Source organism: Peromyscus maniculatus, chromosome 23 (assembly GCF_049852395.1).
Source record: "Peromyscus maniculatus bairdii isolate BWxNUB_F1_BW_parent chromosome 23, HU_Pman_BW_mat_3.1, whole genome shotgun sequence".
In the NCBI taxonomy this organism is placed as follows: domain Eukaryota; kingdom Metazoa; phylum Chordata; class Mammalia; order Rodentia; family Cricetidae; genus Peromyscus; species Peromyscus maniculatus.
This window is the reverse complement of record NC_134874.1, coordinates 13,305,483-13,319,214: the sequence shown is the minus strand read 5'-3', so window position 1 is coordinate 13,319,214 and position 13,732 is coordinate 13,305,483. Positions and strand designations below refer to the sequence as shown.

Below are 13,732 nucleotides of genomic sequence, written 5' to 3'. Positions count from 1 at the left end.
AGGCACAGGGCACCTCCTCCCACCTTGAGATATGGTCTTTTAGGGGGACCTGGGGTTCATTAATTATGCTAGGCGGACTGGGCAGCAATCCCCAGAGACCCTGTCTCAGCCCCCTAGTGCTGGGATTACAGATAGGCACCATTATGTCTGCCTTTTTATGTGGGTGCTAAGGATCAGACTCGGGTCATCACATACATGGCAAGCACTTTATCCCCACACTCCTCTAGCCTCAGGGTTCTTCTTTGTAAACCAGGACACAGACATACAAGAGGTTTAGTGTGGGATCTGCTGCTTCTGGGCAAAAAAATGGCAGACGACATCTCTGTGGAAGTAAGTCAGAATGGCTCTCCTATGTGATGTGTCAACTTTGAGTGACAGACTGGTTTTGACCATGTGACAAGAACTGCACTGTGGTCACATCATGTCAGGATGGGATTATTCTGGGCTTCCATGGCCTCCGTACAGCGGACGTAGGTGGTGGACTCAGTTTTGTACAAGCAGCATTAAGTTGGACCTGAGTCTCGGGTCTGGGCTCTAGATCAATCCCGGGACAGAAGCAATGAGTCTGGTAGCTGGCCTGGAGTAAGTAACAAACGCTATCTGCAGCACAGGAGCTGTGTGCCAAGCCACATCTCCCCAGGTAATTCCAGTGAAGAATTTTTAACCTCAACCATTCAGCATTAGGCCCCCAAGGCTCTGGTCATCTTGTGTGAAATGAGATTGTCCGGCTCTTTAACGCAGGAGGAATGCACAGTCCTGAGAAGCTGATGCATAACACCTTAGTTCCCGGGTTCACAACACACTAATCCATCCTTAGCTCCCGGGTTCACAACACACTAATCCATCCTTAGCTCCCAGGTTCACAACACACTAATCCATCCTAGCTCAGGCTAGCGACTGTCAGTGCTGGGCCAGCAATGCAGCTCTCAGGAATAAAACCTGAGGCCTGTTCGAGTCCAGGGAGAGCCATGTCCCGAGAATCAAGGGCGAGTATCATTACAACATGAAGGCCAGGTGTGGTGGTTACACACCTTTAACCCCAGCACAGGGGGGCACAGGGGGGCAGAGGCAGGTGGATCTCACAGTCAGTTCCAGGAAAGCCAGGGCTATGTAGAGAGACCCTGTCTCAAAAAAACTAGATTAACAAACAAAATGAAGATGACATTCACATCTGTAACTGCAGCTCTTGGGAGGCTGAGGCAGGAGGACTGCCATGAGCTCAAGGCCAGCCTTTGTTCTAATGAAACTCGGTATCAAAAAGGGATGGCAGCGGTTGGGGTGATGGCTCGGGGTGTATCTGCCGTGCAAGCACGATGACCCAAGTTCGCATCCCCAGCACCCATGTAAAAGGTTGGACACAGGCATGTGGACCTGTAACCCGTGCTTGGGGGACAGAGACAGGAGGATCACTGGGCTTGCTGCTTGCTAGCCTAGCTCCAGGCTTGGTGAGAGATACTATGTCAAGAGAACCCGACAGCGACAGAGCAGGACACCCACAGCCTTCTGTAACCTCTCCCCAGGAGTGAAAACTCTCCCAGTGCACAAGTGGAAACTATCCTTGTTGTGAATGCCTTAAGGGGTAAAGTCAAGTTCACAGCACAGAAGGGGAAGGAGACAGGGCTCTGACACCAGGGGAAACTTAGGGCTCCTAAAGGGGAGGGCTTTTCTCATTACTTAAAAATGCTTTCATGGGCCAGGCGGTGGTGGTGCACACCTTTAATCCCAGTGCTTGGGAGGCAGAGGCGGGTGGATCTCTGTGAGTTCGAGGCCAGCCTAGACTACAAAGTGAGTTCCAGGACAGCTAGGACTGTTACACAGACAAACCCTGTCTAGAAAAAAAAAATTTTTTTTTTCATGGGGCTGGACAGATGGCTCAGTGGTTATAAGCACTGGCTGCCCTTTCAGAGGACAGGGTTCAATTCCCAGCACCCACATGGCAGCTCACAACTGTCTGTAACTTCAGTTCTAGGGGACCTGACACTGTCACACAGATATGTATGTAGGCAAAACACCAATGCCAATGCACATAAAATAAAAATAAATTATTAAAGAAAAGTTTTCATTTCACTGGGTGTGGTGGTGCACGCCTTAATTCCCAGCACTCAGAGACAGAGGTAGCAGGCAGATCTTTGAGCTGGAGTCTAGCCTGTTCTGTTCCACAGAGTTCCAGGATAGCCAGGGCTTGACAGAGAAACCCAGTCTTGAAAAACAAACAAACAAACAAACAAACAAACAAACAAGCAGACCACTGACACCCTTGCCCCCAAGCAATGTCACAGATGCAAATTTCACACAGAGGGGAATAACCTCTGGTTGTTTTAGTAAGTTCATCAGTCAAGGGAGCGTGGGAAAGCGAGTTTTGTCTTTGTTCTGAAGAACACACTGACAGCTTCCATCCCGTATAATGTCAGACTCAAACATAACTCTTTGACCTTTTAAAATAACATTTTATTTACACATCTTGATTTTTGTTTTCCTGGAACATTTTTTTAAGACCTTCAAGTAGTTTGGAAACCTCTGCCCATCTGCTGCTTCCTCTGGCCACAGCCTTCCCGGGCATTCTCCCGGACCTGTGCTGGGAAGTGCGGCTCTCGTCTGCGTGGCAGGGCTGCTTGGTGGATTGTAATGAAATGAGGAGCCGGCTCTGGACACTACTTCTGATTCCCTTAATTAGCATGCTGCCACCCACTCCGGCTTCCGCAAGGTCAGATGTGCAGGATGAGTGGGGCAGAGACTGGGAATGGAGCAGCGTAAGATGCGTTCTAGATAAAGTGGAAGCGCTGTGAGAGGCGGGTCGGCTCCTGCCCCGGCTCCAGGTGCCTGTGCGGCTCAGGCCTGAGGGTCTGGAGAGCTGGGCTGCCCTCAGGAAGAGCCACGTGGGTCTGAGTACACTCACTCTGCAGTCACAGGTGTGGTTTTGGGAAATGCCACAGCACATTCCACAGGACTGGACAGTGGTCAGCCACACAAGCAACACTGTGACAACACACGTCAGACGTTCAGGCCAAAGGGCGAGGTCCAATCAGGAAAAAAAAAAAAAAGAAAGAAAGAAAACAGTCCTAAAGTGTGACATTTCAAACCTTTGGCTGATGATAAAGCAGAAAATTAAACTGAACTACACACTGCTGTCCTAACTGCCCAGGCTCTTCTAGAAGTCAATTCCCAACATGGTGTCCCTTCAGTTCTGCTCAGTTACTATGCTACTAGTTATCTGGTGTTCCTGGTTCTGGAGAGAGGCACACAACACCTCTGTTGGTCACGGTAAGTATCATATGGCTGTCTGATATGCCGCAGCCAGGGTCTGGGGTAAGAGGCAGCCTTTGCTTACATCCTAAGAGCGAAACTGGAAATCTGCCCACGCTCCCTCTAGCTGCGACCTGAACATGCGCCGGGCCTGTAAATGGTCAGTACACCGACCCCAGCTACACACATCAGCTTGTCAGAGACCTCTCCCCAGGCTTGCCCCTCACTGACTCCTGCCAGATGGAGGATATTCTCAGTTACCCGAGCCCAGGAGAGCCAGGAAGGCTCTTCTTATTGGACAGGCACATTTCGTACAGTCATCAATAAGAGCTGTCACCATCTCCCCACACTGGGTCCACTCCATCTGCCCAGTTCCTTGTCTGTCCTGCCCTTAAGCCAGGCAGGATGGCTGCCGAGGACAAGCCAGGGCCTGTTTACAATCTAGCCTCTTCTCTGTGACAGTGAAGCAGCTCTAACTCCACAGGGAAGGGAGGGGTGGCAGGAGAGATGATTGCCCTGCAGTGGGCAGCAGGCTCCTCTCCTGGAGGCAGGTGCTGTGCTTTAGTGCTAGGTACTGCGGCCTCTGAGGTCACGTCATGTCATCAACCTACCCTGGAACTCAACTGCAAGTGCTCCAACTGAATAAATACAACGGAAAACCACACAAGACGGGGGGCCACCCAGCTGGAAGGCAGAATGGCCATGAGGTGTCTGAGGTCTGAGACTCGCCACCTTGGGAAGCGCTGCCAATGCCACCCTCTCTGTCTCCTCACATCACACAAAAGAAGGAGCCACACGACCACAGTTCGTCCTCAGGCATACTTATTAGGGCCCACCCTCCCGCTCAGCAAAGGTCCCAGCACACCCTGCAGTGCCCAGGAAGTCTCGGGGACAAGTCTCTGAAGGTCACTTGCCCCTCTTACTGCGGCCCTTCCTGGACGGCAGCTTCCCACCGGCCCCCGAAGAGGGCGGGTTGGGGGCCGAGGGGATGTTGATCTGCCCTTCTTGGATCTCCTGCCGCGTCTCGGCGGGCAGGTGGCTGATCTGCTGCTGTGTCTCCAGGTAGAACATGACATCGCGCAGCTGTTCCTGGATCTCAGTGATCTGCAGGTCCTTCTGGTCGCAGGTCTCCTTGAGCAGCCTCTCCTCTTCCTTCAGCCTGTTCTGCAGCAGCAGCTGGTTGGCGCGCAGACACTTGTTCAGCTCCTGCTCCTCCTGCAGCTCTGTGCTGAGCTTGGCCACTCTGGTGTTCAGCTGTGTGCACCTGGAGCGAAGTGGAGGGAGACAGAGCTAGCCTGACCTGCTCCACGTCCCTTTCTGCTCCGGGACCTTGGAAGCCATTAGGGCAGGCCCCTCCCTGCCGAGCTCAGCAGCAGCAGCGACTCTGTCAGTGACATGGCCATGAGGAGGAAGCCACCAGGGAGGGAAGTGGCATCCTCTGAGACAAGTGCTCTGAGTTGCTAAAGGAGGGGAAGGGGTCAAGAGTGGGTGCACTCTACCCTCAATGCTCACTCCTAAGTGAAGAATTACACTAAGTGGAGAATCGAGACACTATATATAGCAGGTAGCATTTTTATGTATCAGAATGCCAAGAAGCATTATGGTGGCTCCACCTGTAATCCTAGCACTCAGGAAGCTGAGGCAGGAGCAATATTTGAATTCAGGGATACAGGGGCTGGAGAGATGGCTCAATGGTTTAAGAGCACTGGCTGCTCTTCCAGAGGACCTGGGTTCAATTCCCAGCACTCACATGGCCGCTCACAACTGTCTGTAATTCCAGTTCCAGGGGATCCAACACTCTCACACAGACATACATGCAAGCAAAACACCAATGAACATAAAATAAAAATAAATAAATAAAAAAAAAAAAGAATTCAGGGCTACAGCATGAGAGTCCATCCCGAAAGACCAAACCAAAGCTTGGCACACATCTTTAATCCCAGCACTCGGGAGGCAGAGGCAGGTAGATCTCTGTGAGTTTGAGGCCAGCCTGGTCTATAGAGTGAGTTCCAGGACAACCGGGGTTACCCAGTGAGACCCTGTGTGAAAAACAAAACCACCAAGATGAGGAACCATAAAGGAAGACATCCAATGCTGACCTCTGGCCTCCACAGGCTACCCTCCAAAACGTGCACACACGTGCATACAGACATAAACAGACACAGAAACACACTCACAAATGGCTAGTTTTGTATTATACAACTCTCCACAATTAAAGATAAACATCAGGCCAGCACTTTCGAGGCAGAAGTAGGGGGATCTCTGTGAGCTGGAGGCCAGCCTTGTCTACATAGTAAGATCCTATCTTGAGGGGTGGAGAGATGGCTCAGAGGTTAAGAGCACTGACTGCTCTTCCAGAGGTCCTGAGTTCAATTCCCAGCAACCACATGGTGGCTCACAACCTTCTATATGAGATCTGGTGCCCTATTCTGGCCTGCAGGGATACATGCAGACAGAACACTGTATACATAATAAATAAAATAAATCTTAAAAAAAAAGAGAGAAACAACACTAAAGACCAAGCATCCCTCTTAAAGTACCTTTATGCACTATATTATATGGTTACAAAACCAATCTAGTCACCTCTACAGTGTAACTAAAACCTGGGAGGAAATCTTACCTCTTCAGTATTCGGGATCAAACCCAGGCCCTTGTGCATGTCGGGAAGACGCTCTGCCACTGACTTACAGGCTAGCCACTGCCACCAGGAGCAGCAAGGAGTGTTCTTGTCATGCTGGTCATGGCTTTGTGCTCCATGCTTGGCATCATTAGCCCTGAGTCCTGTCCAAGGGAGGACCTGGGACATGGGCTTAGACAAAACCTCTTTCCTAACTGCCAGCTCTCAGCCAAGATGGCTCTCAGAAACTGCGGGCAGAAATGGAAGCCATCTGCACACACGACAAGCACTCGGATCGCAGGAGAGGCACTCTACTCCTCAAGGAACCCCAATCTCATCTTTTTCATTTCTACATGCATTTCCTGATGTGTGTGTACACACGTGCCAAGGTGCACGTGCGGAGGTATGAGGACCACATGCCTGGGAGGCATTTCTTCCCTTTCTCCATGTGAGTCTTGGGATCAAACAGAGGTGGTCAGGCTTGGCAGCTGAACCGTCTTGTTAGCCCCTAAGTACACAATGAGAAGTCACTGCAACTCTGCTCCAACTACAAAGAACCCCGAAAGCCTACATGATGTACATGCTCAATACGGGGTGTGGCCAAGGAAGCAAAGGTGCTTCTCGGTGAGAGCCCGTTGGCATGCGTGGTGCCAAGAACTGAGGGATACCTACTTTCTTTCCACAGACTGCTTCTCCTTCAGGAGGTCACTGAGCCTGAGCTCCAGGCTGTCACACTTCTCGATGGTCTCTTTAAACTTGGTCTTCATGTTGTTAATCTGAAAGTGCAAATGGAGGTCAGGCAGAATCATACAGTTCTTGCGACACTACCACCCCTCTCCCCCGCCCGCCTCTGTATCCATAAAGTCAGAAAGTCAAGGTGAGCCACTTGGAAGGAATTGTGACAAAAAATTGTGAAAAACTGAGCAAAAGACTTTCTTCTAGGATAAACAAAGACCAGGAGCTGCTGGATGCACAGGGAAGCCATCGAACAAACGAGGGCAATCCAGGCTTTGGAAGAGGGGAAGGACTGCCCAAGGCCATAGCAGAGCCTCTCATTATTAACCAACAGGCCCCTTGTTCCTCCAGAGAACATTCCTGAAGTCATCTCCAAGAACTCGTGACGTGCTGGGTTGCTACCTCTCACCTGCTATCGCCGCAGCACTTAGGAGGCTAAGACAGGAAGATGCCAAGAATATTCTGGGGTACACAGTGAGTCTCAGGCCATCCTTAGCTATAGAAAGAGATGCTGTCTCAATAAACCCAATAACTCAAAAACAAAAGAAAACCGTGAGACTGGATTCTACTAGTTTGGTCTGGTTTTGTCCTCCAGCTTATTGCTTTTCTGCTGTGCCATGAAGCCGTAAGAACTGTGTGTTTGTCTGGGTCAGTCTGTAAGGCAATAATCTAGAGAACTAATTCACACTTCAGAGAACTAGAAAGAATGCGAGTTCTGGATGATATGGAGGTCAGGCAAAAGCAGTCCTACCGAGAGCCCACTGGAGTCCAGCTAGGGGACATGGGACCGACCCATATGTGAAGAGCTGCAGAGCTGGGAGCTGCCTCAACTCCGAGTCTTAGAAACTGAGAGAAGATGAGCCTCGGAGCAGGGAAGTAGAGGCCGGGCTGCTAAACACCAGCATCCAGCAGCCTTTGTACCCACACCTCAGTAAGCGATGGCACAGTCCACAAGCTTCTGAGGAAACAGACTCAGAAAGACAAGGCAATGACCCAAGGCCACTTGGCTGCAGGATGGGGGAATCCTGTCCAAAACCAAGCTTTAAACCTCTCTGAAGCTGAAGGCCAAAGTTTTATGTTCTCTGCTTGGGGCACCTGTGACACCACCACACTAGGGTCATACTTTAGCCTTTTTTGCCTTGCCTGATTTATCTATTTATTTATTTTGGTTTTTTGAGACAGGGTTTCTCTTTGTAGCCTTGGCTGTCCTGGAACTCACCCTGTAGACCAGGCTGGCTTCAAACTCAGAGATCTGCCTGCCTCTGCCTCCCCAGTGCTGGGATTAAAGGCGTGCACCACAATGGGTGGTCCTTTTTTTTTTTTTTTTTTTTTTTTGGTGACCAAGTCTTACTCTGTAGCCTAGGCTGGCTTTCAACTTGTCAAGCTTCCTGCCAAACCTGCCAAGAGCTAGATTTCAGGCATGACTACAGGGCCCAACTACTTCAATACGGTTTCAGGTCAGAGACCACTAGACTCTCCAGCTGCTTTCCTTCTCCCCTGCCTTCCTCTGCAGGGCCGTGGAAGGTAGAAGAACTAATATCAAAAGGACTCAAGTACACTTTGGTCAATGAAAATATTAAGCCAAACATCTTTAAATCAAGATGAAAACTTTCTTTGAGAGGTCTTATGTAGCCCAAGCTATCTTCAAACTCACGATGAAGACAAGGATGGCCCTGATCTTCTGATTCTCCTGTTTCCTCTCCCCAGGTGCTGAGATTACAGGTGTGCCATTATGGCCATCTCTGGAGAAGGTCTTGATGCTCCACAGACAGATGCTATGGTAACTAGGGTTAGTGTTTAAGAAACACCCCACAAGGCTAGTGAAATGGCTCAGGGGTGTAGGTGATTGCTGCACAAAGCGGATGGCCTGAGTCAATGTCCAGAACCCACTTAAAAGTGGAAGGAGAGAACTAAAAGTTGTTATCTGACCTCTGCACTAGCATGCTCGTGTACACACACAATAGACACACACACACACACTATAGATACACATGCACACACAACAGAAACAAGCTTCATAAAACAATAGATGTAGTACACTTTACTCCTACATCTACCATATTCTATGTAATAAAAATGCCATTTGTGACCTATCAAACTGATTTTTATAGTTTATAACTGAAAGAAGTATGGATTTAAATGGAGCTAGAAATCTGAAAAGATGTATCTTCAGGGGTCCCATTTATGCCCACCACCTAACTGTGCATTCTCTATATTCAGCCCTATGAAAATCAAAAGCCACACATGGGCTAGAGAGATCGCTCAGTGGCTAAGAGCATTGGCTGCTCTTCTAGAGGACTGGGGTTCAATTCCCAGTTAACAACTGTCAGGAACTCCAGTTCCTAGGGATTTGATGCCCTCTTCTCACCTCTCTAGACATCAGTTAAGCACATGCTGCACATATATATATTCGGTCAAAACACTCGTACACAAAAAACTAAAATAAATAATTTTTTTTTCTTTTCTTTTTGTTTTTTTGAGACAAAGTTTCCTGTGTAGCCCTGGCTGTCCTGGAACTCACTATGTAGACCAGACTGGCCTCAAACTCAGATATCCACCTGCCTCTGCCTTCTGAGTGCTGGGATTAAAGGTATGCACCACCACTGTAGCTAAAATAAATTACATTTTAAAAAAGAGAAAGGAAGCTAAGAGCTTTCACATGGCTCTGAGTGGCTGGCTGCTCCTACATCTGTGACTGGCGGAAATAAATCACACTCCCTCAAGTCTACAAGTGACCTGCAGGTTTCAGGCTTGGCTTATCACCCCTCCCCCAGCCCCACCACCTCCATGAATGTGTTATGAGGCCCACGAGTAAGAACCTGTCACTGTCGCCCTGCATGCTCTACTGCTTGGGGTGCAAATGGACAGAATGCCAGTCACAAAAGGACACTGCAGGACAAAAGGCTTGCATCAGCCATGAACTTATGGACAAATGACATCTGTCATCCGAAAACAAAGGCATCCTTTTCAAGTGCTGTAAGCTTTCACTGGGAGCTGCCCTGGCTCCAGCTCACTCTGACCTGAAAGCGAATTCCTTGGGGCTTCTCCTCCCCAGCCCTGACTTGCTTTTGCTGGCATGTCTTAGAGAATGTGGCTAATCCTGAGGAATCATACAAGGCAGAGAGGGTTCTGAGCTCAGCTCGCTAGGGTCTGTGTGAAGCAAGTTGGGTGGTCATGCGGGTAAAGCCACAAAAAGCCATTAGGGAGGCCGCAGCAGCACACACACGGCCTGGGGAGTCCACAATGGGAGTGGCAGCTCCGGCTCTGCTCCCTGTAGGCAATCGCACCTACCCAGGGCAGAACGGCCAGCGTCCTCCAGGCCTCTGCATGGCGCGTCCACTGTCTGGAAGGCTGAGGCAAGGATTTCATCCATGACTTTTAACTAAAGATCACTCCAAAGCCCGAGTCAAACACTGGCTGTTTGAAAAGCCAATTCATACTGTTGCTAGGGCCCAGGGAGGCGGGGACTAAGTCACCAGTTGGGACATTTAGAAGATTAAAAGACCTCATGTACTGCTAAGAGAAGCAGCTGCTGGAGATCTCACACACAAGCCCCAGGTGCACCTGAGTTCAAACAGTCTCCTCTGGAACTCTCAAGGTTCCTCGCACATGCTACAAACTAGGAGGAAATCAAGCATGCAGAGCGCAGGCCTTCTATATAGGTTTCCCTTTCTATGCGTTGACATCTAAATCCAAACCAGCAAAAACCTTGCTAAGAGTACGGTCTCTCCTTGCAGGGAGGGCCTGGGTTTAGTTCCTGGCCCCCCCTGTTCTTCACAACCACACGCAGCTTCAGTTCGAGGGGCGCTCACGCCCTCTTCTGGTCTCCAAAGGCACTGTACACACAGACATACAATCAAACACTCTTTTTATTTTTCCCTTCCGAGACAGGGTTTCTCTGTGAAACAGTCCTGGCTGTCCTGGATCTCAGAGATCCACCTGCCTCTGCCTCCCGAGCACTGGGACTAAAGGTGTGCGCCCCGCCACCAATCAAACACACATACACATAAAATCAAAATAAATCTTCAAAAATTAAAAAAAGGGGGGGGCTATGTGGCCTCAAACTTCTGGGCTCAAACAATCCTCCTGCCTCTGCCCCGTGAGTAGCCAGAGCTACAGGCTTAGGCCACTATGCATGGCACATTTAAGGGATCACTTAGTTAAAATGTGGTAACTGCAACCACGAATCAGTCATTCTCCAGGGTGACCACAAGAGCTCCATTTCTGCCTAATTTATTTCCCTCGGTTTACAAAGCCACACAACTCCACACCAGCTCCCAAAGGCACCGTTCCTAAGCTGACGTGCCAGGCCTGACCCATGCTGTAAAACCTTGTGAGCACACTGCGATAAAATTTTGGGTTTTACAAGAGAATCCTTGCCTGAGGACACTGGCAGGGAGCAGCAGGCAAGGCAGTCACCATTTTATGTTCTTAGAGGGACTGTGCAAAGCGCTAGCTCTGACTCAGGTGAAACACAAACTATCAAGACTCTTAAGTCCACCATTTTTTAAGAGATCAAACAATTCTCTCCCCATCACCACTCAGAGAAGATTCTGACAACCCCTCTCCCTGTCCTGTGCCCTCTCCCGCTGTCAGGTGCCCTGCCATGGCATTCCAGTCACCAGGTCAGACACTCACCTCCTCTGCCGTGTCCTTCTCTATGCGAACAATCTTGTTTTCCCAGTATATCCGCTGCGATTCCAGCTGGCTTGTCAGTAAGTACGAATACTAGAAGCAGAACAAACAGCCAGATGTGAGCCATCACCAACACTGAAACCCACTGAACGTGACCCGATAGCCAGTAGAATGGCGTGCAGAGTCAAGGTCTCCACGGGCACAGTGCTGCTCCTACACTCACAACAAACCAACTGAAGTTAGGAAACTCCTAAACAACAAAACAGAACAGAACAGCTGCTGGGCCGTGGTGGGTGAATCCCAACACTCCGGGCTGGCCAGGACTACACAGACAGCCATTATTACAAGAACCAGAGAGAGAGAGAATGGAGACATGGCTTTGCTGCTTGCCCAAACCGCCTCACACTTGAGGCACTGGCCACCTTCCAACCTCATCAGCTGGGGACTTGAGGCTTATACTCCCATGTCAGGCTCGTCAGAATCTGTTACACTTGGGTTCAACCCAGGTCAGCAGGCACTGGGCCAGAGGTACAGAGTGGAGCTTGCAATCTAGCTGGGAAAAATCCAAGAATCCAAATTTTATATATATATATATATATATATATATATATATATATATATATATATATATATATATATATATACATATACATATAAATCTTGTTTTGTTTTTGAGACACTGTTTCTGTGTGTCCTGGTTGTCCTGGAACTTGTGTTGTAGACTACACTGGCCTTGAACTCACAGAGATTCGCTTGACTCTGCCTCCTGAGTGCTGGGATTAAAGGTGTGTGCCACCACTATACCCAGCTTACTTTTATGGGTTTTTTTTTTGTTTGTTTGTTTTTGGTTTTTCAAGACAGGGTTTCTCTGTGTAGCTTTGATGCCTGTCCTAGATCTCGCTCTGTAGACCAGGCTGGCCTCGAACTCACAGAGATCTGCCTGTCTCTGCTTCCTGATTGCTGGGATTAAAGGCGTGCACCGCCGCCACCACCGCCCGGCTACTTTTATGTTTTTAATGCTGTATATGTGTTCTATTCATGTGTGTGCAAGGGGAGGGCAGAGTCAGCCTCGGGTATCATTCCTCAGGCACTGTCTACTTTAGTTTGAGACAGGGTCTCTCACTGACCTAGAACTTACCACGTAGGCTAGGCTGGCTGTGGGTCCTAGAGATCTATCCGTGTCCATCTCCTCAGTACTGGGGTCACAACCTTGCACCACCACTTCCATTTTGTAACCTTCAGGTTCTGGGGACTGAACTCAGGCCCTCATGTTGGCATGGCAAGCACCTTGACAGGCCGAGCTACCTTTCTAGTCTTTCTGTGTTTTTTGTTTGTTTGTTTGTTTGTTTTTTAATTTATGTGTATTGGTGTTTTGTCTGCATTCATGTCTGTATGAGATTGTTGGATCCCCTGGAACTGGAGTTATAGACAGTTGTGAGCTGCCATGTGGGTGCTGGGAATTGAACCTGGATCTTCTGGAAGAGCAGCCAGTGCTCTTAACTGCTCAGTCATCTCTCCAGCCCATCTGTCTTAGGGTTCCTATTGCTGTGAAGAGACACTCTGACCACAGCAACTCTTTTTTTTTAAAAAAAAGATTGATTTATTGATCATGTATAGTGTTCTGCCTGCATGTACTCCTGCAGGACAGAAGAGGGCACCAGATCTCATTGTAGATGGTTGTGAGCCACCATGTGGTTGCTGGGAATTGAACTCAGGACCTCCGGAAGAGCAGTCAGTGCTCTTAACCTCTGAGTCACCTCTTCAGCCCCAGACCACAGCAACTCTTAGAAGGAAAACATTTAACTGAGGTGGTGGCTTATAGTTCAGAGGTTCAGTCCATCATCATCACAGCAGAGAGCATGGCAGTGTACAGGCAGACATGGTGCTGGCTACATCGTGATCAGAAGGCAACAGACAGTGGACTGTCTCACTGTGCGTGGCTTGAGCATAAATGAGACCTCAGAGCCCACCTCCACAGTGACACACTTCCTCCAACAAGGCCACGCCTCCTAATAGTGCCACTCCCTTTGGGGCCATTTTCTTTCAAACCACCACAGCAGGCCTTTTTGTCTTTTTGATACAGGGTCTCATATACCCCAGACTGGCCTCAAATGTCCAGTATGGCCTCAAGTTCTTGATCTTCCTACCTTTACCTCTTTAGTGTGAATGCACTTTTATACAAACTTATTCTAGTCTAGACAATTTTTAAAATGGAGGCTTTGAATTTATATAAAATTCGGGGCTAGAGTGGTAGCTTAGTGGTAAAATGTGGGCTTAGCATGCATGAGACTCTGGGTTCCACACCCAGCACCCTCCCCACATGTAACTCTAACCAGCTCCTCTGTCTCTGCACCCCCATTGGCAGCCCTCACGACAGCAGTACTGACTGGAAGGTTTACTCACAGACCATCCTGACTAGACGGTGAACTCTGGAAACAGGACTGTACTTGGTCTCTGTATCTCCACTGCTACATGGTGGCCTGGGCCCACAGTACTGTGTGC

The 13,732-nt window shown here is 49.1% G+C and overlaps 1 protein-coding gene across 2 annotated transcripts in view; it reads right to left on the bottom strand.

Moving 5' to 3' along the window:
* Window positions 1–2,426: 2,426 nt before the first annotated feature.
* The window catches only part of Brap (BRCA1 associated protein), a 30,926-nt gene continuing 19,620 nt past the window's right edge, over window positions 2,427–13,732 (bottom strand). For both annotated transcript variants that reach the window (XM_006970763.4, XM_076561264.1), the window contains exons 10-12: window positions 11,234–11,323; window positions 6,533–6,636; window positions 2,427–4,507 (exon numbers count right to left, since the gene is read on the bottom strand). In XM_006970763.4, coding sequence (XP_006970825.1) covers window positions 4,150–4,507; window positions 6,533–6,636; window positions 11,234–11,323 — 552 coding nt within the window. In that variant the 3' untranslated portion in view covers window positions 2,427–4,149. The remainder of the gene's footprint in view (window positions 4,508–6,532; window positions 6,637–11,233; window positions 11,324–13,732) is intronic.